The sequence below is a fragment of the Phaethon aethereus genome (genome assembly GCF_964289735.1).
Source record: "Phaethon aethereus genome assembly, chromosome: 25".
Classification (NCBI taxonomy): Eukaryota; Metazoa; Chordata; class Aves; order Phaethontiformes; family Phaethontidae; genus Phaethon; species Phaethon aethereus.
The window spans coordinates 6,491,525-6,515,198 of NC_138601.1; the positions used below are offsets into that span (position 1 = coordinate 6,491,525).

Here is a 23,674-nt window from a genome sequence, read left to right on the forward strand (position 1 = left end):
GCCTAATTTGGCAGCCCTGTCTCCTCCAAAATATCATGCAGAAATTCCTGAGATTCCTCAAACGTGCACAAGAGACTGCTTTGAAAGGCCTAGGACAAAATATTTCATTTCCCTTGATCTCTGAATTTGTTAGTCTCCAGAAGGCAAAGTTATTTTGTTCACCTAAGTCTCTGGACATGTGTTTTATCCATGGGCGTGGGCTGCAATGAAACAAGCTACTGTTTGTTTTCATGAACAAGGTTGTCCCAACAACTGGAGAAAGCTATGCTATAATTTCTTTGAAATAATGACCGTATAAAAGCATATAAAAAAGATGGACAGAAGCAAATGCAACTCCCAAAAGGTAGCTAACAGTAAGAGAGTGCTTTCTGATTATTTGTTTGTTGAGTTGCTCCAAGCTGTTGCAGCAGCCAGACAATCAATTTTTTGCAAACTGTAGTCAGGAATGTTTTTAAGTAACAGTTGGATGTGGCTGAAAGTTTATGTTAGTTTTCTTCACAGTATAGATCTTCCTATATCCAAAAGTGAACGTTCCAGGTACTTTCACATGTACTTCATTTGTCACAGGTGGAAGGCAAATATTGCTGTTAGTATTAACATTTTATGGAGGAGAACTTTGTAAAGATCCTGCAAATTATATTTCTTTTTTACTTCTTTTTCTTGTGTGTTCAACAGCAGATCCCAAGTTTGTGCGTTTCCAGTTTAAACTGGTATGTATTGGTTAAGTTTTTGTGAATCACAAATTGAAACGCTCCTCTCATTTCGCAATCATGGTTCTGTAATCATTCACGTTGCTTTGTGTCAGGCCTGGGTGGGCACTCATTTGACGCCAGCTTTATTAGCGTTTGTGTAGAATCGTGAGATTCTACAGTCTATTCCGGGCTGATATTCAGCTGCTACTGAGTCTGAGAGCTCAGCTCCACAAGAGTATCTGGCATGTTACTGAAAAACAAAGGCACAGCACAGGATGCTCCAAGAAGATTATGATCTGCCCTGAACACTCAGAAATTGGGCTTTAACTCTAAATTTCATTATTAACTATTGTAACATATCATCAACTTTTCTACTCGGAGGCATGTGTTGGCATGGCTTTGTGTTTTCTTCTTAAATGTTTGGACCTATAGAATGGAAAAAAACCTACACTCAGGATTTTGATTGCATCAGGCAGAAATGAAGCTTTATTAGTGACATCTTCCGGATACAGAACAACCCACGTAACAAACAGGTTGAATCTGTAAAGCCAGTAGCTCAAGTGCCAACGATTGAAGCCGCAAAGCGTTCCGGGCAGAAGCAGCGCGTGGGGCATGGCAGGCGGTCGTCCGGGGCGCTCTGATGGGCCTGCGCGGGCAGGTGGCATCAGCAGCGCTGCGGAACTGCCGGGAGCGCCTGTCTTTCGCAGGAGCATGGCGAATGTAGAGGGTTTGGGCCAACTTCCGCTCGAAAGGTCGTGCGCTGTAGGATCCTCCATGTATATTCTTAGTCAAAAGATTTTCTTCCATACCCTGTTCAGAAATCAGGAAAGCATTAATTTCTTCAGTACTAGCACTGAATCTCTGAGGCACCAGTATTTACCAGACAAGAAAAGAAGCTTGATTATGTGACAGGTGACCATAAGCATTCCAAAAGCATAAAGGAAAACTTCAGCACGGTACAAAAGCAGCGGTATTTATGAGGTTCTGCAAAGAATGAGAGATGAAGAAAAACAGCTGGAGTTTTAACTGCATGATTAGCTGATGTCACCCACAAAATGGAGTAGAAATTGAATGTGTGTTTCTTAAGCAGGGTTGATCCTTTGCACACAAATAGGAAAGAATTTTTAATAAAAGTAAGTCTAGCACTTTCCAGAGATTTTAGTTTATCCTCGGTACTGTGTACCTCTGGAAGAGTATGTTGATATAGTGTATAAATTAGTAAGAATGGGACTGAGGGAACAGTGCGACCATGCAACAATTCTCACCTTGGCTTTCACCACCAGTCCTGCAGGACTGAGACTGGGAAGATGAAGAGTAGGAGTGGGAACTGCTGACACCTCCTGACATCCTTCCTCCTCCTCCTCCAACAATACCACTGCATCCACCGCTACTTCCCCCTCCCATTCCTCCTCCACCACTTCCTCCTCCCATTCCTCCTCCCATTCCTCCCCCCATTCCTCCTCCCATTCCTCCTCCCATTCCACTGCCAGAGGAAATGCCACCACCTCCATATCCACCACTCATGCTACCACCTCCTCCTCCTCCTCTTCCTCCTACAGAAGAATAGCCACCACCTCCTATTCTACCACCTCCCATGCCTCCGCCCATTCCTCCTCCCATTCCTCCTGCCGGGATTCTGCAAAGAGAGAGAAAGGAGAAAAAAGTTAATCAAATGCATTTTTGATCTCAGAAGGAAATCTATCTACAGATACTGCACGGAAGCCTGCACTTCTTTTGTCTGTACTTCTTTTTAGAATGTAGCACAGATCAGCAAGACAACTGATGCAGTGCCAAAAATCAACCTCCCTTTCAATATCAGCTTGAATGCAAGAGTTTTTGCTTTTCCCACATTCTGCTGAGGTATTTCTGGCAAGATTTAGCATTGCTGCTTTATCAGTGTATGGTGTCACTGCACTCCAAATTGGAAAGGTAGAACATGAAGCTTTAGGTGTTCTTTCAGGCACCACTTACAAGCAGAAGCAGGCTCACTGCATAAGGGAAACCGAAGTAGCTTGAACTTTCAGAGAACTGCACGCTGAGACTTCTGTGGATGTTTGGAAAACTATGGTCATTTTTCTGCTTACAGTCTTTTCCAAGGTGACTTCTGTCTGTTCAGTTCCTGGTCTTTTCTGGACCCAGGGTGAAGGTATAAGGCTCTGTACATGGGTTTCCCTGCCCAGCCCCAAATCAGTAGTTCAGAATTTCTGTGTTCATTTTTCCTCACTTGATTTATACTCTGAACGGGTTTGCCAAGAAAGGTATAGTACCTCAAACGTGGGAGGTGATTGGTCAAGATAGCTGAATTAGCCTCATTTCAGTACAAAATCTGTTTTGCAAATCTAGACTGTTAATCTCCTGTCTTTGTGGCTAATCTAGCAAGCCTGGGTTTCACATAATGCTGTGTTCTTTTGCCAGTTTACATACACAAGGTCTTGCTGCCCTTCCTCAAGCAGTGCCCGGTACTGAGCAATCTCCTGTTCCAGGCGGGTCTTGATGCCCAGGAGCATCTTGTACTCTTCGTTCTGACTCTCCATCTCACAGCGGATGCTGGCCAGCTCCTCCTCCAAGGGGCCGATCATACACTGGATCTGCTGCAGCTGCATGTTATAGCGACGTTCTGTGTCTTCCAAGTTGGATTGCAAAGAGTCTACCTGCAAACGGAAAACAAAATACAGTGTTTATGGGAATGTGGCAAGTTTAACTCATTTTTGTGGAAAAATTGGAGATCTTCACAAACCAGGAAAAAGCATATGTTTGAAGACAAGTAAGCTGGTATCCCATTCTCTACAGATGGAGTACTTTCTAGATGTAACCATTCTTTCATTCTAGTGAGACATACAGCCTGTGTCACAGGTGAAGCAGAAGCAAATACCTTTACTTACCATGCTGATTTGCGACTGCAGCTCAATTTCCAGGCTTTGATATTCACGTCTCAGCTCGGAGATCTGTTGGTTGCTTGATTGTATCTCCTGGCCACTTGAGTGGACTTGTTGATTAACTTCTTCCATCTGAAAAATGCACATACGAAATTGAGGAATTTTTGATAATAAGAAAACATTGTGGGGTTATTATAAAAGCATTCAGAAAGCAATTAATAAGAATGCAGAAAGGTGTAATGTAGGCTGACTATGGATATTTCCTACATGCCACTCCACTAGCTCACTCTGTGTAATTCACCTTGCTACTGGAACACAGAGATTCTATATGCTTTACTACATAACCTTAATACTCCAGAACTGACCTGTTACAGCAAACTGCTTAAAGTAATTTAAAGTTCATGTCCACTAAATAATACGTGGTAAGTTGCCTTTTCTCCGCTGGACGTAAATAGGACCAATCCTTTGTGAAATAGTTTGTAACTGAAAAATCCCTGTGTGTTACCTTCGTTTCATACCAGCTTTCCACCTCTCTCCGGTTGTTCTCAATAAGCCGTTCATATTCACAGCGCATTTCATTTAATTTTTCCATCAAATTAATGCCAGGAGTAGCATTGACCTCCACATTGACATCACCACCAGACTGTGTTTGCAGTCCTTTCATTTCCTGAAAAAAAAACACAAAAAACATCACCAGGTTGTCAAAGGGTGAAGATATGGAGAAATGTTGTTGTTTCAAATAAAGGAGAAGAAGGGGACACAAATCCTCACACAGCTGTGTCACTCCTGCAAAGGGGGCCTCATCTGCCCTGGTCATGAAAGGGAATGATTCTGCCATTCCTAAGCCAAACTTTACAGTTATATAGCCAGGCGCCACATACACATTGATCCTGACATTTTCTTCTTAAGGTCATAAGGAATCCTATGCAGCGTGCTCTTTGTGAAAATCCTTTTATGAATATTTTTCTTCTCAATGGGAAAAATCATTGAAGATAGTATAAATATTTTCTTTTGACTCATCTCTATATTCTATTCAATTTTCCTTCCATGGGTTCATCAACAAAATTGTAATTTGTCCTGAAAGCCATTCATTTCCCTGATCTCGTTTTGCCACGTTTTGACTTAGGTGTCGTTTTACATCAGTTGCGGGCAGCTATGGATGCTACATACTTCTGAAAATCAAAGCCAAATTCTGTCACGTTGGATCATCAAAGCTCAAATCTGGTTACTACTAGTGGAAGAAATCCACAGGAAATTCTCTGAGTCTTGAGCTTTTGTTAGTTAGTATTTTCAAGTGTGGAGAAACTTACCTCTTCGTGGTTCTTCCTGAGATAGATCAGTTCCTCTTTTAGGGATTCAAACTGTGTCTCCAGGTCAGATCTGGCTAGAGTCAGTTGATCCAAAAGTGGACGTAATCCATTAATATCACTCGCCACACTCTGGTGGAGAGTACATTCAGTTTCATACCTAAATGACAGACAGGAAAGATAGTAAAAGTGCCGCCAGACCTCTTTGTTATCTTGATTATGAACAGTTCCCATCAGTACATCTTTGGTCTTTAATCCCATTGCTCAGTTCTTGAAAGGAAGGACCTAATTCTCTTTCCATCTCCAATACGTTTGTTTGATTTCAGTAGAATTTCTCTCGATGAGATTTATATCATGAGGTTTATGCTTGTAAATCTACATGCAAGGATGGAGAAACTTAAAATGTAGTCCTTTAAATGGCACTCTTCAATAACTTGTCTGGAGAAAAATAATAATGAAAGACTAACAAAATAATTCTGAGAATGCTTTTCCCAACAATTATATATTCTGTCATTGGAGCCAAGAGGCTACAGCATCTACAGAGATTAATTGGCAATATGAACTCACAGAGAGTAGAGGGAGGCAAGATGGAGTGAGACAGGAAGGGAAAGACTCACTTCAGTCTGAAGTCATCCACGGTCATTCTGGTGTTGTCAATGTCAAGAAGGATCTTGTTAAGGTCCACATTTGCACCAACAATCTGAAAGGGAGACGGCAGATGTTATTCATCCAGTTGTCTTTTCAGTCTGACACACAGGTAGAGGGAAGAAATACCTATGCAGAAACACATTTCAGAATATCTTTATGGTAACGTCAAGCCTGACTAGTGCTGCAGGAGCTATATATAGAAAGAAGAGTTTATTGCTTCCATTTAAAAAAGAAGTGCCTTTGCTGTCAATTTTGGTTTACAAATATCCATGCAAACTGTAATACCTTGTTGGAAAGAATAACTAAGTAAACTCCTCATATTCCAGAAACAGTGGGAAAACATAATTACCATTGCATTGGCAATAACCATATTAATGTAGGAGATATGGGACTATTAAATGGCTGAGGACTAGAATTATACTAAATGCACATGTATAGTCACAAAAAGATGCAATTAATATGGCCACTGGTAGCACAACATAAGCAAGCAATGGTTATAGCTCCTGTTCAAGAGAGCAAGGAACAAACAAGCAAGAGCACAGCGTTGAAGGGGGCACTGGACAGGCCCTGTAATGGGTGCACTAGTAATGATCTGCCATTGCACCAAACAATGCTACCTGCGCCAAATACAAGCGTGCCAGAATACGCACATCACCCACAGCAGAGAAAACCTGGTAGTCAAGCTTTGTCACCACACTGGTCTGCTTCCTAGCTAAAACAAAAGGGGATATATCACCCCAAATAGGGATATTGTGCTGCAGGAGGCAAGTGCCGTTCTAATGAGAATCTCTACAAAATTAGTCAAATTACATCATACCTGGTTTTGCAGTTCTTCAATTGTTCTGTAATATTGGCTGTAGTCCCTGCTACAAGTGGGACCTTGATTTTTATACCACTCCCTGATCAGTTGTTCAAGTTGAGTATTTTCATCCTCCAAGCGTCGCACTTTATCCAAGTAAGAAGCCAGGCGATCATTAAGGTTCTGCATCGTCAACTTTTCATTTGTGGAGAGCAAGCCGGCATCTTCACCAAAGCCCATTCCGCCAAAACTGCCTCCACCATAGCCGCCACCACCACCAAAGCTGCCACCACCAAAGCCACCGCTACCCCCGAAGCCACTAAAACCACCTCCACTATATCCACCACTGCCAAAACTACCTCCGCCGAAGCCAGGTCCATAACCACCTCCCATTCCCCCAAAACCACCCCCACCTGATCCAAATCCTCCTCCCATACTGCCACAGCCCATTCCTCCTCCGTAACTACCACCACTCATTCTCCCACCATAGCAACTGCGGCTAATCCTTCCACAACTGCCACTGCTAAAGCCCCCTCCATAGCTGCTCCTGGAAACTCCTCCACCAAAGCTTCTCCCAGAGAAACCTCCGCTTCCTCCAGAAGAGGTGTATTTTCTACTGGACACTGAGGAGTATCCACCAGACTTACGTACTCCACAGCTGCTACCCCCTCCACCACTTCCACCACTACATCCTCCACCACCACCACCACCACCTCCACTGCTAATTCTAGTGGTACTAGTCGAAGACTTAGTGCCACAGCTCATAGTGACAGCAGGTACGAGTCTAACCACAATCCCAAATGTAGATGCACAGCCTGATAAGATTCAGGACTGCAAATTTTCATCCCCAGCTCTCTCTATTTATACTTTTGACAGTGGGTGTCACCATCAGGGTGTTTCCTTCTCCCAGGGCATTTACCAGCCTTGTTGTTTGTGCCAAGAATAATTTGCTGAACGATATTTTTGTGCTGATATCTCAAGCAGTCTAGCCCATTGCTGGGTTTATGGTGTTTGCTAAAGACCGAACATTTGGTTTCTTTTGGGTGGTGTTCTTTTCATTTAGCATTTTCTGGAGTAGGTCGTCTTTTGCCTGGATCTGCGTTATGATGGCAAAGCCACTTTATACAGTATCATGGTGAAGCTAAGGTTGAGATAATGTGTACGTGATGGAACTAGGCAGAGAGAATTTTTGTTCTCAGTTCTTCCCTAAAGGAAAGAAAACAAGGCCCAAATCTCTCATGTTAGACTGTGCATTTATGCGTTCAATTATTAATCTACTTCCCTTGCTCAGATTTTTGTAGCTGCTATTGTCAAAGACATTGTTCTCTTTTGCTCTTTCATATTTTGTGCATTTAAGATCTTCTACACTGCTTATATTCTTTTTCTCACTATACATGATAGTGCAAGTTTATTAATATTATATTATTTAATAATAGCTTGTCTATTTAGATTGTCCAACTTGTGTACTCCTGCCATCATTTAGAGAACATATTTATTTATATGAGAAGTCTCTTTCAAGCAATGCAGTGGTTTTCTTATTTAAAAATCAAAATTCTTCCTTTGTGAAGAAAGCAATAATACAGCACAATAGACAGCCAAGTCCTAGAAATGAAAGAGAAAAAAAATACTGGATTTTTTTCACCGAAGAGCTGTTGATCTAAAATAATAGGAAGATTAAGGATACTTTAATTGTATTATAAAGTCAATTGTAGCACAATTAGAAGCTATATTAACGCAGACAATGACCTATAAACTACTGTGTGGGAAGATCTTTTATGGTTTAATATTAAACCGCTCATTCTCTCTATTGTTACTGTGTCATATATTACAGGTGATAAAATGATTGTATATACTGCTCTTAATGCAGAGATCCTTGAGACTCTAAAATGGTATCCTGAGAAAAGTTGAAAGGCTTTTTACACAAATAGTTGAAATCCGACTGTTGAGACCACAAAAGAAACTACACTACACTTCAGTCTTGCACTGATCCCCAGAAGTTTGTCCAGGAGGGACTTGTAAATGGTTTTCATCTCAATTGTTAGATTTGATGTTAGAGTATCTAAAGACAGAATTACATGTTTCTGAAAAAGCTATAAGAAGAGCCTGAGCTTGGGCAAATGGTGCTGACTGACTCTTTGATTCCAGATTCATCTACAAAAATACACTCGTGTTATAATGTTTCATCTTTGTCCTGGGTGAAAACTAGATATTCCAGTTCAAATGCAGAATCTTGTTTCCTCAGCATCCGCTCAGCGCCGTTCTTACACAGCAAGCTTTTACAAGAAACTTACACCTTGTTTTTAATACAGTAGAGACTTCGTTCGTGCGAACAGCCGGTCCCTACCACTTGATTGCAAGCAGTCAGCGTTTGTGGTCTTGCTGTAGATGGACCCCAGACTGTTACGGTGTGCTTGGAAGAAAGTGTACCTTTTTCCAGTGACAGTTTTGTTCCGTGTTACTGAAATGTCTTCATTGCCTTTCTTCCTCTCTGGTCACTGATCCTCTGATGACTGTAAGGTATCTGTGAGAGTTAGCAATCCCCCCGAAACCGCGGGTGCAGGGGACAAAGAAGGGCACAGCCGGGGGACTGTCGTTTGTTGTCGGCCATCCTTGCCTCAGCGTCTTCACAGAGAGCTCTTGCAGACGCAATGTAGTGCAGCCCCCGCTTTCCACGGGTCCCCTTGGTTTGGAAGCTGGTTGGATGTTGCTGCTGGTCTTTGCACGCTGCTATCAGTCTCCATGTGCGTGGCTGTTTTACAAAGTGTATTTCTGCCTCTTAACCTCTGGCCTTTTTTTTGTTAAATTAAATGTCATTTAACATTTTCTGGGTGAATCTATTGTCCTTTGCACTGTGCTTTTGCCAGCATTGCTTTATTGCTGCTTATGCAATCTCTTTCAAAAGCTCTCTGATTTTATCTTGCTATTTGATATGCTCAATGGCTCAAAGATGATGAAAGATTTCAAGTAGCTTGATGAAGTGATAATTTCTCCTTGATTCACAGCTGGAGGATGGTAGTGTCACCTCAGCAGTGTAAAAACAGTTTCTGGGCTTCTGCATGTTCTGTTGTTGGCGCTGAAAGATGTAGTTTACTATGTGCAAAATGTTTCTTCTTTTTAATGTTGTTTTGCCTTTGTGTCTGGGTAATGTCGTTTTGGTCAATGGGGTCCTTTTTTCACAAATTCCACCACGGTAAGTAAAATTGATTATCACATTCAAATTTCCATCAGTGATTCTGGTGATACTCCTTATAGATGCTTCTCATGGACAAGCTAGAACAATCTATGGATTTGTTAGTGATAGTGAGCAAAAAATTCTCTGGAATTATTAAAACAAGAGTACAAACATTTGCCAAAAGAATCTCTTAATCTGTTTATGTACCTTCTGAGAATCTACATTGTTTCCTATTTTATTTATCGGGGGTTTTTTCTATATGTACTTGTTCACCGCAGGGTCTTGTCCATACTGGAAGGTTCTTCTGATAAGGGCATATCTTACTGTATGCTTGGAAAATACTTTGAAAAATAAAAGCAATGAAAGAAAACAAAGAGTCAAGCCACTGAGGGTGGAGAACTTTAAATAGCCTCGACATTTCATTTTAGTTCTATATTATTACCACTGCTTACATATAAAGGAGGAACACAAATGCAAGATTTTGCTTTTAGATCTTTGGTAGCTGTTAAGTCCTAGGTTCATAGGATGTGCCTTTTTTGTCTTTAGTGTTGCTATTATTTCATTTTTATTACTAGTTAAATCTTAGTGCTTTTATAGAAAACCCGCTGGCCATTAGGATATGCTGCATTCTTAACAGCTGAGAGTTTTCCCTTGTATTATCTTGTTTCTTTCACAGTTCTCACAAATGTAGTATGTTCTTTGGACTATAATACTAAAGGCACCTGAAAAATACAGGTGAACTATGAGTACTTCATCCTCTTGTAAAGTTGCATACATTTAATTCCCTCCTGGCATGTTTTAATTTATTGATTATTAAAGATTGAACTGTACAAATATTTACAAACTAGAGAAGAGCCATTCTGTGGACAGGATGAATTTTTCCTTTCTGAGCTCATTTAAAGAGCCTTCAGAAATTTTTGTTCTCTGATGCTTTCCGCTAATGTGTTACGTAGATGATGTAAAGTTTATATTTATGGAATTACCTAAAAGGAGCCGTCAATTTTAGGACCTTTTCTCAGCTCTTTCCTATACATGATCACAGTTTAATCATTAACATTTTTGTGTTGGTACGGCATCCAGTATGCTATATAACATTGCTGTTTCCAAATCAGACCAGAATAAAGACATGTATTACCACAGCTACCAGCATTCCTCAGCCTGCAGAGTATCTGAATGTTTTGACACCGCGTACTGCTTCTTGTTAAGCTCAGCACATGCCACATTTCAAGTACAGCCAACATTCTTTCACTCTCTCTCTGTTACTGTTTTCCTTTTAATCGCCCTCCGTGATATATATCAAAGCGACTGCCTGGCTTTAGCGTGAAGACAAACTCTGTGAGCAGCCCACGCCGCTGTATATTTTAGCAAAACTGGGAGACTTTTAAAACAGGCTGGAGCTGCTGCATCCAAAACAGTCCTGGAGAAAATGTGTTCTCACTTTTGTGTCTGCGCACCGAAAAATTGAAACGTTTCCCCCTTACTTTAATGTCACTCTGATGCCATGCCTCAGGCAAGTGATGGAGTTTATTCTCTTGGGCTATTTAATAATCTCTTCCCATCACTCTTACCAGAAATTTTTGTAGGAAGAGAGGATCTGTTTTCACCTAGGAGTCTGTGCTTGCTCGTCATTCCTACTTCATCTCATAATGTTCTAGTGAAATCACAGAAATTTAGATTAGACCTGGCAAAGGAAACAAGGACTATTAAGGCAGCAGTGAGCTTGCCTGTGAAGTTTAAAACCTCTAACACTCTCCTAGCACACACTTTTGTGCAGGATAACTTGGATCTTCCATGCAAGCAGGTTGATGGGAAGAATGCTTGTTGCTCAGATCCTGAAAATGTACACACCGTTTTTGTCCTTTGGATGTGGCAGCCGTGGGTCAAGGCTTTCGTGCCCTGCCACTGACAGGCAGTTTACAGGCTGCGAATTACTGCCTGTCAGCTGCCAGTGACCATTCCTATCCCCTTCTGAGCCAGAATCAGGGGGATGTCCCTCTGTGACTACCCCAGTCTCCTGCAGGGTGAAGTTAATTTGATTGGAATAATTTCCTTTGTTGGTACCAAACTGGAACAGTGTTTTTTGTGTTGCCTATAACAGCTGAAGGGCACGATAAGAGCATCTGCCAAGAAGGTCTCCTGCCTCTCTCTAGAGTTCAGGTGCCTCAGTCCATTTGGGATGAGCACCCGAGATGCCCTCCAGGCTGTGGGCACCTACAGCCGGTCTGTCACCTTAACGGCTTTGGTGCTGCAGCATCCCAGAGACGGAGCTGGGAGATTTGAATCCCAGCCTGCAAAGGCGCTAATCCACATACCGTACTTTCTGGTACTACAACCAGAGGTGGTGTATGAAAGAAAGGCACCCACTCCTCTTGAAGTGTTTCACGGGGATGAAGGTCACGCTGGCCTGCGGGAGGCACGCTGCTGCGCTGGGCTCTGCCCAGGATTTAACCGGCGTGGTCTCTGCTTGCCAGTGGGAAGTGGGAAGGAGCTGGGACTTGCTCCCCTTAGCCTCAGCCTGGTCTGAGCAAGTGCGGAAGCACTTAGGAGTCAAAAAGTAAAATTTAGTGAATGTAATAATTCTAGGTGGTTAAATAACCGCTGAGCCAGGATTTGGGAATCAGAGCTTTGGACTTTAGCCAGTCTAAGTGTAACTAAATCCTGTTTATGCCGTCTGCCTTTGGGGATTCTCCCCTGCTTGATTGTCCATACAGAGAATTATCACAAAAAAAAACCCAACACAAAGCAAATGACTGCCTAAGCACGCTGTGTTACCCCCTCATAAAAGTGAAGCAAACCCGCTAGGACCTTCATGCAGAGTTGGGTGGGCTTTAGAAAGATTTGCTGGTTTCCTCCTTCCCCCCAACAGTGCAGTGAAACGGCAGCCTTTGCTGTACTAATTCTGTAGCCCATGAATGTAGCCCGTGTGGCATTTGACAATTAATAGGACTGACAATTAATGCTGAACAAAAGAGTGATCAGCAGAATATATGCATAGGCAATTTTGAAATTACATCTGTGCCTTCAAATGGACAATGGAATTGCTCTGGGAGTGCTGAAGCCAAACAGAGAGGAGTGTGTGTGCCCATTTATTTTTGCCTAAGGTTGTTCTGAAGGTCTTGTTCTAACACGTACCACAATTTTCTTCTCAGAGCACTAATAGAAACAACAGATAAGTATCCGAATTGCAACATTTTGTGCTCATAAAATTAAAGCTTATTATGCTGATTAATGCCTAACAAAATGCATGCAAATAAAAAGTGCAAAGTTCTCCTCACTACTCTTAATATCGCTGGAGTCCCATTTTAAGCATGCCCTAAGCTTTGACACCTGACACTACAATATTTGTATTTCTTACTCCTGCTTTGCCGTAGTTTTGGTTTTCTAGCTCTGTTCCTCCACGTAACTTTTTTGCATGCTTGTTGTTATCACAAGCCTGTTCTCTCAGTAAGCAAATGCTAGGGATAACCTAGATGCAGATTTTGAATATACAAAATGGCAAAAGGAACGAATACTTAAACTGGCACTTTCTTCCAGGGTGTGGTAAGAAACCATCTAAATTCAGTCTCCTTTTTGGCTGTAATGAGCACTAAGGCTCATTAAGTAGGTTTTTTTTAAGTTTATTGGTGGTTTGTATTTATTTTGTCACATACTGTAATGTATAGCAAATAAACTTTATTTTGAAGCTTATTTACATTATAGAGGCAGACTCATTACACGCAATGAACATTATAAGAACACTTTGTTAAGAAAGGTAAAGATTTTAGGTAGGGAAGAAGACAGTACAATCCGTGCTGAGTCGAAAAAGTAGTAAAAGTAATATTATATTATTTACCCTAGATGCTCAGAAATGTTTACTTCTTTCTGTGCATGATTATAACGTATCAGTGTGAGCATTTAAATCAGCAGCAGAAGGGCATGGCAGAGACCAACACATCCCATTCCAACGTTTGCGTGTGTGTTCTGCGGTGCTGGTTTCCCAGCGGCGGTGCGGCACTGCCTCGCTGCCCCGTGGACTCTCCTTCCCACACTTTCAACTCTTCCCAGTTTCATTCCGCTTTGCTCTCACAAGGACTTGTTTTGGTGGAATTTCTTCTGCAGGATTAGATACACGAATGCTAGATAATTAGATAACTGGCAGTAAAAATACTAAAAGTAAGTTACATTTTTGGAAGGAAGGACAGGATCAAGAGGTATCAGGAGTACTCAGAGCTGCTGCGATGGTGCGGAGCAGCAAGCTCCAGCACAGACAGCTCCTCCAAGTAAATTATATCTAACAGGCGCCTGGGTGTTGCTGGAAGGCCAGAGGCCAGGTGATGGCCTGTAAATCACCTTATAAAAGCCAGGAAGCATGCACTCAGCAGAAACATTTTTGAGATTAACTGGGCAGGCTCTTAGAGGAGGTATGAGAAGCAGGGCTCCTGTATTGGGAGTGTTCTTTAATTTGGGCTGCTGGTTAGTGTCCTGAATAGGCAGGTCCAAGAAAGAATTGTCACAGCCTGCAAGAGGTGTAAAACCAGCAGAGCAGTCAGAGAAAGCAGGTTTAAGGGACAGCTAGCAGTATAGAGACAAGTATGATTTGTTGCGGCAAGGGTTTTAAAAATGAAGTGGGTGATTTTGCAGTAGGAGGGAGGTGGGGGTATCCTTCCAAACGTCATGAACACTGCCCCTTTGTGTGTCAGGTCAGGGATATCAGTGCATGCTTATGTACAAAATAGCCCTTCCTGGGGATTAGCCAGTTCCTCAGGACCTCACAGAGACACTGGTCAGAAAAAAAATTTCTTCTTAGATTTTTTTCTTTTCAAATACTAATCACGTTGGCTGAGAGCCTGGCATAAGGCAATGCAGTGAATCACCGGCACAGATCTGCCGAGGACTCGGGCGTTCAGGATTCCCGTTCCCACGCTCTCACACTCAGTCTCTGTTTCTCAACCTTCTCTAGTGGGTGATGCCTTCCTCAGAGTGAAAAAACAAAACTCATGGCTGTAAAACTGAGAGAGAAAAACTTGTCGCAGTGATACTCCTACCTGGTTCCCTTCGTTTGTGTTTAAGCAGATGAGTGGAGAAATGCACGGGATGAAGAACGTGCTAGTGAGCAGGGGTGCCAGCAGCCCTCTGAATTACTTCCCAGTGAAATTCCCCATGCAGTTCATTTCAGCAGTTCAGCCCAGAGAAGTTCTGCCCACGCAGACCCCACACTTTAATTAGCCTCAACGGGGGTGAAAAGCACTGTAAGGGACACGGCATGGGGGAGCGGGCAGGGGAACCCCCAGGCCAGCTGGCAGCCGCCCGGGGCGTAAAGGAGGGAAACGTGGCTGTAATTAAAACACAGACAGAAAGTTCACTCCCTCTCTTTTAGGGCGTTTGCACCCTTATTGCTATGAGCAGTCCCTCTACTGTGTGATTGGTAGAGACCCCTTAAAATTGGTTTGGGAATCTTTTCTCTTGGATGTCTTTTTTTTTTTTCTCTTAACCTACCACTGGGTTTTGTAAAATCATATCCTAAATATGAACAATTTGCCAGTCTCCTCTGTAAAATGTATACCTGTCCATACTTAGACATGCCCTGAAGTGGAAATACATAGAAGACGGGTATTGTACAGCTACGAGACACCAAGGCATGGTTATCATCAGCAAAACTAGCCTGTGAATGCCTTCTCCTGTAAGACCGTATGCATGCAATTTGGTCTATGCATGCAATTTGGTCCATACTCCAACTTTATGAATTTATTTTACAGTACAGATAACTACTGTCACAAAGTAGGGATATCCTATTACTGAGCTTTTATCCACTTGTTATCCAACGTGTACCCAAGCAGGTAGCGCTCGAAATGTGTTCGTTTTGTACAATTAATTGTACAGATTTCAGTTTGGCACTCAGGGGTGTTTTGGCACTGGGAGCTGAAAATTTCCATCTTTGAATTCCATAATAAAAAAGTTCGTAATGCATTTTTATGACTCCTTAGGAAGATTTTTTTTAATAGTCAGTTCCTTAAACCCACTCTCTCTTTCCCTGATAGAAGTTAATAGCAGAAACGAGTAGGTTTTTTGGCTGTTAGTTTTCCCATTGCAGGGACCACCAGAGCATTGTACCTGTGTATTCTTCAAAGTTTTGCCCAGTTAGTCTTAAATGGTGAATACATCGCTGCAAACTTTTAGGTCTTATACATAATCTGACATGTTGTTATGTATTCCACAGGTAGGACTTGATATTTGTAACTGGGTCAAACAAAAATGTCTGCTAAAGGAAATTTCTCCCAGACATGGCTTTCTGGTTGCATCAGAGAGAAGCAGAGATTTATTAGCATGTATTTTGGGGGGGGGTGTTTTTTTCTTTTTCTTTTTCTTTTTTTTTTTTTTTTTGACAGAAATACCAATCACAGTAAAGATTAACTCAGATAACAGTGATTAGGCACAGAAATTCAGATGGAAGAAGCAGGTAGGCCATCCAGAGAGTTCTGATGAGCCCCTGGAGTGAGCAGTGTTGAGTAATTTGAACAAGTCTTTCCTCTTGCTCTTCACAGAGGCATGATCGGACTTGCTAGGTGTAGTCTTGCTTGGTCCAAAGGCCCCCTGGTAAGGGCCTGGAGTGGAGGATGCTGGTTTTGCCAATCACTCCTCAGACTTTCTAAAACTCCCTGGTGAAAGAGGAAGGGAAGCAAGAATTTCTTTGAAGAAGTGTTATCTCATTCAGCATTTTTAATCTTTTTGTTACTTCGTAATTGCAGACTGTGCAGTTCTTAGTGGACTATATTTTTTTCCCAGTGTTCTGGAAAGGTTAGAACCACATCAGACTTCCTTAGTATTTGTACAAGCATGTGTGTTTGCAGTTTAATTGTATTAGATACATGGACCTGTACACTTACACTCCTTACGCTGTGTAAGTGTAAATCACTCTTTAAATTTAGAGTGACTGTAGCAGTATAAATCAAATACAGATGAACTTAGAATCTGTGTTTATGTGTGTATGGATATTTACAAGAAATTTTTATAAGTCAAAGATGGATGGCACATAATATATTTTAATCTTGCCTACCAAGCACTAGTATACGTAGGACTGTTGCAAGTCAGATAGGATGTTTGATCAAAGGAGTAAATTTTTACGAAGGAGTTTGCAAAGCCTATTAATATTTTAAAACCTAGATCTCATCTACACCAAATCTTACCAAAAAATCTTACTCATTACACAAAATCCTTCTGAATTCACTGCCTTTGTTTCTAGCATCGAGAGAGTCTGTATAGTGTTCTTACTTTCCATATTAATGGCTTCAGGGCTTTTGTTCTATAGCCAATATTTTCATGACCAACTGTCAGTCTGTGATGGAAAACAGCATGTTTATGAGACAGACTACATCTTTAACTAAGATTAATATCCCTGCTACTTCCTTGATAAGAAGGAATAAATGGAAGCCTCAAAGCAGGATCATTTTCCATCTCTTTTTAAAAAATCAGAAGTGGAAGAAAACCTTTCTAAAAATTATAACTTCCTGTCCATTTTCAATATTTTCAGGCATTTGTCTGAGATGCTGTCGGGACCCGGAGCCTTACCCAATCTCATTGTTTTTATGGCTTCAGACACTTCCTCCATTGTTGCTCCTCTCTCCAATGTTTTATCCCCTTCCAGGCAGAGCTTCATGTTTTCAGCACCTCCTGGAACCACAGCCGTGAAATCAGACATGGAGAAGACCTTTCTTTCACTACTCAGGATTTTGGATTTTGCAGCTAATACCCCTTATATTTTAAATGTCTTGAGTGTTGCAACTACTTTACCCTGCTTTTAACTATTATTCCCCCTTAATACCAGTTACATTTCTAACATTTGGCTTCATTCCAAAACTACTGACTTCTCTAGTTCCCTGCATGCTTTGCATTGGGGAATATTTTTCCTTTTTCCCCTTCTTTTCCTGTTTCTACATGTCCTCTGCTACAGCTCTGCATAACATCCTCTTCATTCAAGTCACTTGTGAAAATATTACCATGTTGATATGGTACTGCGTAAGAACAAATGTTAGAGTGGACTGAAAACACGGTTGGGGAAAAAATAGAAAAAATATCTCCAGATTTCTAAATAAGGAAGGAAGTTGTCATATCCTTTCCTGCTATTCAGAGAGAAAAGGGAATGAGAGGATGTACTCTCTTATTCCAATTTTTACCTTGGTTTTCACAAGAGTTGCCAGACTGGGACGGGGAAGATGAAGAGTGGGAGTGGCAGGATTTGCCCCCTCCTCCTCCACCACTGCCACCTCCTCCACCTGAAGTTTTACCACAGGCTCCACCTCCTGTTCTTCCTCTGCTTCCTCCTCCTCCACCTCCAGAAGAGGAAGTTCTTCCGTAGGATCCTCCAATTCTTCCTCCACTGCTTCCTCCACCTGAGGACCAGCTACTTCCTCCTCCACTACTTCCTCTTCCAGAAGACCAGCTAGTTCCTCCATGACCTCCTCCTCCTGAAGATCCACCACCAGCTCCCTGTGAGATGCTGTAAGGAGGAAAGGGCATGTTATGTATAAGATTCATAGCAACATGACCAGTGTCTGGCATCCTATCAGCTGTATCGAGGCCACTTTCTGACTCCCTCTGAGCTCCTGGTATGACTGAGAAAGTACTATTGGATGAAACATGTTCCAGAGAGCTGGTTTTAAGCTGTCCTCATTAAGGACAAATTAACTGATCTGCACAGAAGAAGAAAAAGAAAGATAACGCTTGGCTTTAGAAGTCTTTCAAAATAGGTGCCTTGAGTGTTTATAACAGACACTTGTTTTCTTGCTTACCTTTCATTTTCAGATATTCAGATATTCATTTTCCTGATTGTACTTAGGAGAAGAAATGGCAAATTATAGTTCTAAATAATTTTGTAAACATTTTTGTCCAATTCATAAGTATGGAATAATACGGCTTTGTACACTGCCAGCTAAGATTTAGATTCCGTAGGAATTCTTGTGAGTGTAGTAAATATGTTGATGACAAATTAGTTGCACTAGTTCCTAATATAAATATTGCTACTTTCATCTTCACCTGTTTGCAAAGATGACATGTTAATTAATCTGAATGTATGTACCTAATGTCATGCTGCCCTTCCTCAAGCAGTGCCCGGTACTGAGCAATCTCCTGTTCCAGGCGGGTCTTGATGCCCAGGAGCATCTTGTACTCTTCGTTCTGACTCTCCATCTCACAGCGGATGCTGGCCAGCTCCTCCTCCAAGGGGCCGATCATACACTGGATCTGCTGCAGCTGCATGTTATAGCGACGTTCTGTGTCTTCCAAGTTGGATTGCAAAGACTGTACCTGAGTATAAAGGAAAAAATATGGTGTTTATGGGAATGTAGCAGGATTAGATCATTCTTATGCCCCAAAGAAGAAAAATGTTACATGGTGTCAGACACGCCAGGTGTCTTCATTAAATGGGGTGCTAGCTGTAACTGATCTGTCATTCCAGCAACTCACGAGTTCTTTGCATATCCAAGGATCAGAAGCGATCGTTACCTACCATGCTGATCTGCGACTGCAGCTCAATTTCCAGGCTCTGATAGTCACGTCTCAGCACAGAGATCTGTTGGTTGCTTGATTCCACTTCCTGGCCGCTTGAATGGACTTGTTGACTCACTTCCTCCATCTGAAAAATTAATATACAGAATTGGAGTTTTGGAGCTGTGCTTACAATGTCAGCATTGTAGTTTATCATGGAAGCATCTGGCAACACAACAAGTTGAAGCAGGGCCGCTTGTAATATGGGGGCTCCTTAAACCTGTTATATGGCTCTGACAGTGCAGTTCAAGCCCACTTGTGATTTCCTTTATTTCAGTCAAAGGGATTCTACCATTATATCCTAAAAGCAATGGATGTTGTCGTTCAAAGTGTCATTCATCTACAGGAAGTTCTTATCAAAAGTTGGTATTGTTTTGCTTTTGTACTGTGAGCATTCAAACTGTAACCATTTACCTTGCTTTCATACCACCTTTCAACCTCTTCACGGTTTTTCTGAATAATATTTTCATATTCTTGTCTCATATCATTCAGTTTTTTCAGCAGATCCTCTCCTGGAGCAGCATTTACCTCCACATTCACATCTCCACTGGACTGTGTTTGCAGTGATTTCATTGCCTGCAGAGAAAACCCACGCCCAAGACAAACAAACAAAAATGGTGAAATTACTTTGTAAAAGAGTTTTGAAGTCAGTTAACTTGCTCTGACGTCATAAGCCATCCTGGATCCTTTCAACAACGTATTTATGTATGCTTGGGTTTTTTTCTTGTTGCAATTATCTGGCCTTGACGTCCCAGTCACTGCTTGTTGAGAGGGACCATGCTAAGAGGTGCCTGGGAGCAGCGGGGCCTGGCAGTCAGCCTGTCTCAGGAGGCCCCTTGCCGAGCTGCTGCACATGAGAAGGGCAGGGAAGACTAGTGCATAAGATGTTACCTGCGAAACCTCCCCACATTTCCAATATTGTAATTGTTCTTGTTTTCCTCTTCAGTTTGCATTTCAAGGAGCTGGCTCTTACCTCCTCGTGATTCTTCTTGAGGTCAATCATCTCCTCCTTCAGAGACTCAAATTGCATTTCTAGATCGGACCTGCTCAGAGTCAGATTATCCAACAAGGGTCGCAAGCTATTAATGTCAGCCTCCACATTCTGACGGAGACCATATTCCGTCTCGTACCTGTGCCAAGGACAGTGCAGAAAGGTCAGCCCTGATCTTGGGTTCTCAGTCCTTCTCTCACTGACTTTATTTATGAAAAAGTTGACATATTCCAGTATCTCAGTGTCTGCTTTTGTGTCTATACTTTGTAGTACATAGCATCTCTCAACCAGCAGAATTATGAAATCAGCAGCCGCTACTCAAAGTTTAATTATTAACATTAAACTTTAATATTAAAATGTATTCTATGCTCTTTTTCATTGTCTCTTCTTACTGTAGACTTTGTGCAGGTTTCACCTATCTTTTTCATCTGACTGTCAGTGAGAGAAAATCACAATTTTTCTTTCCTGAAAAATAAAGTTGTTTTTAAGCTTTGACTCCACAGCCATAGGGATTATTCCCATTGAAGATCATTATAGAAATAACAAAGAATTTTTGAGTCTTACACGTTATTTCAGTTGTGTTGCCATGGAACCAGGAGGAGCCCTAGTCTCTGTGGACTGATATTTGTTTATGGAATGAATTTATGAAACTAAGTTGAGGAAAGTAGGAGAAAGGAAGTCAGTGCCTGAAAAAGAGGAATATATATTTACTTTATCCTGAAGTCTTCTGCAGTCATCCTTGTGTTATCCAGATCCAAAAGTACCCTGTTGGTTTCTACAGCCGCAGTCACAAGCTAGAAGAGAAGATGATATGCTGAGGAAAATTTTCCCTGTGAATCTCTCAGGTTTGCACAAGAGACAGAAATATGAATGAGATCTTCTTGTTATAATTCCCAGGTGTCTGACGAGAGCAGCATTTCCTACATACAGCAGCCTGGGAAGGTCATCTACAGTGCAAAACAAAGAGGTATCTGTGTGAAATCAGAACTGCAAAAACTGATTTGTGAGTACAAGGGTCCTGTCAAGAGGCTTGATGTCACCACCATAGCTCTACCTCAACTTCCATGCCCGCGGGCCGAGGGCCACACTGACACGTCAGGCACTGCACATCCCAGAAGGTAATTGTTACCATCTGTCCTATGCTCTGAAATCCACTACAGGCATTCTGAGAGTCTGCGCTTGCTGCCAGTGAATGGGCTGTGGGGTGTGCTATAGGGGTGCGCATTGTTTCTCCACCTGTAGCTGGAGATCGTTGGATGCACACACAGAAGGCAGAATTGCAAGTACAAGAGGCACTTCCAGAGCGGCACTTAGTGAGTTTGAAAGTGTCCATGCCTCAAACATTTTACTCAATCACAAAAAGTCTGTCAATGCTTAACCTTCTCTGACAAAGAACATCCTACCTGATTTTGAAGGTCTTCAATTTTTCCATAATAGTGGCTGTAGTCCTTTGTACCAGTAGGACCTTGCTTCTGGTACCACTCCCTGATTAATTGTTCAAGCTGAACATTTTCCATTTCCAAATTTCTGACCGTATGCAGGTAAGAAGCCAGGCGTTCATTAAGGCTCTGCATGGTCAGCTTTTCATCGTTGGAGAGAATTCCCACAATCCCTCCACAAAAGCCACCACTGCCAAAGCTGCCACCACTGACACCAGCACCACCTCCACCAAAGCTTCCTCCATAACCACCACCAAACCCGCTCCCACTGGATCCAAAGCCGACTCCCATGCTGCCACAGCCCCTTCCCCCTCCATAACCACCACCGCTCATTCCCCCTCCGTAATAACCTCCACTCATTCCTCCTCCATAACTACTGCGCCTGATCTTTCCGTAACTACCACTGCCAGCTCCCCCACCGTAGCTGCTCCTGGAACTTCCTCCGCCACAACTGCTGCCAGAAATCCGGCCGCCACCACTTGTCCTAGAAGTGACTGTTCTTGAGGAGGCCGAGGAATACTTGCTGCCCCCTCCACCACCACCGCTGCCAGCACTGCCACCGCTGCTCCCTCGCAGGCAGCTTTTAGAGGTCTGCTTGGAGCCGCAGCTCATAGTGGCAGCAGCAGCGAATGATTCAGGTTAGAACTCAAAGCTGGTCTTACAGTTGTTCTGGAATCATAGCTCCAAATTCCACCCTGCCTGGTCTGCATTTATACCTGAGATCGTGGGTGTCACTGTCAAAGGGAGTACCTTCTTTCCATGTGTGTTTGCAAGCCGTAGTTTTTACGCCAAGGGTAATTTGCCAAAGGGAGATGTTTGACGGTGTCAGGAAGCTTAACCCGTACTCAAAGTGTTCATGACCGTTTGTTTATTAATACAAAACATGTAATTTCTATTGGGTGGCTCTGAATTAGGTAGATCTTTTCTGTGATCTAGTCCACAGACTTGCAGTCACCTGAATCAAACTCATCCCACTCACCTCGTCCTGTTCACATCTCTTTCAGCACAACAATAAACTGTCATAATATGGGACAGTAATGAATGTTACTATTTTTCTTTTAATGTAGTCATTCCTCATGCTCTTTCCCCTTTCAGATATCTGTCAAGGAATACCAGCTAATTTTTTTTATACTTAAATGATATCTTAATAGGTTCTGGTTTATGGTTATCTTATGCTGTATGCTCCTTGGTTTTACTCCTTTATTGCTTTATGCCTTTTGAAAACATACCGCAGGATGTATTTTGTAAGCACACTGAACCACTCTGACATCTTTGTAATTTCTCATAAAAACTTAGGGAACATTGGCAAATATCATGTGTCATCAATTTATTCCAAATTATGTTTTATAAATAACAACTTAATTACGAAAAATTGGATGACAACAACTGGAAAATATCTCTGTGTAAGACTGTAAGGAAAGGAAGCATGACAGGTTGTTGCAGGGAATAACTCCTCATGTGCTCGGACCAAATGCAGTTACAGGATGGTCGAGAGACCCGGGGAAGTATCCCGGCTCTGGGCTCGCCTCGGTTGACATGTCTGTGAATACGAGTGGTAATGTGCTCACTCCTGAAGGGATTTCAGCATTGCAGTCAGGATGTTTTCCTTCTGCAGTGTAAATAAATAAAAACACGTTTACTCGGAGGAGAAAGGTTAAGTTCCTGGTTTGGGGATTACGTCGATAAACTGTACATCAGAATAGCATTTTCCCTTTGGTTTTGTTTTCCATTCATGGACACAGCATGCCCACAACTAGGAAATATTTGCTATCTTGCATCTTCTTTTAAGACTGTATCTTTTTCAAATACGTAGCAGTGGATAGCTCAGCTGAGCATCAGTCTTCTGAGCTCCAACAGCAACCTCAGCCTTAAAAATGTGGTGTTTCTTTCCTGACTGCCTCCCATGCCTCTCCTCCTTCCCAGGCTCATGGTCTTTAGCAAAACGCCGTCTGTTAGCTGTCATTCTTTGTAGGTTGAACTAGTTGTGTGATAGCCAACTTCCTGTATTGATTTACTGTATTATTCTTTTCTCACTCAGCCTTTATGATGTCAGTTGTTGCTAATTTAGAGGTTTGTTTGTTATGACTTATAGCAAGTGTTTGTGGAAACATCTTTTTATAAATGCCCCTCCCAGCACACCCTCGCCCACACAGTAGGACACACCTGAAGTTTCATCTTCAGCTAGACTTCATCTCTGAAATGTCCGAGGAAGCAAGGCCTTCTCTGGCTTG

The 23,674-nt window shown here is 42.1% G+C and overlaps 1 protein-coding gene across 1 annotated transcript; it reads right to left on the reverse strand.

The window, feature by feature from the left end:
- Nucleotides 1-896: 896 nt before the first annotated feature.
- LOC309413441 (uncharacterized protein) lies at nucleotides 897-22,055 on the reverse strand (the record flags this gene model as incomplete). Its single annotated transcript, XM_082010563.1, has 15 exons — nucleotides 897-942; nucleotides 3,117-3,343; nucleotides 3,575-3,700; nucleotides 4,074-4,235; nucleotides 4,879-5,035; nucleotides 5,493-5,575; nucleotides 6,341-7,106; nucleotides 16,976-17,141; nucleotides 17,645-17,967; nucleotides 18,547-18,773; nucleotides 18,976-19,101; nucleotides 19,428-19,589; nucleotides 19,987-20,143; nucleotides 20,716-20,798; nucleotides 21,408-22,055. The coding sequence occupies 15 exons, from the start codon at nucleotides 22,053-22,055 to the stop codon at nucleotides 897-899; spliced, it is 3,459 nt and encodes a 1,152-aa protein (XP_081866689.1).
- Between the last annotated feature and the right edge of the window lie 1,619 nt (nucleotides 22,056-23,674).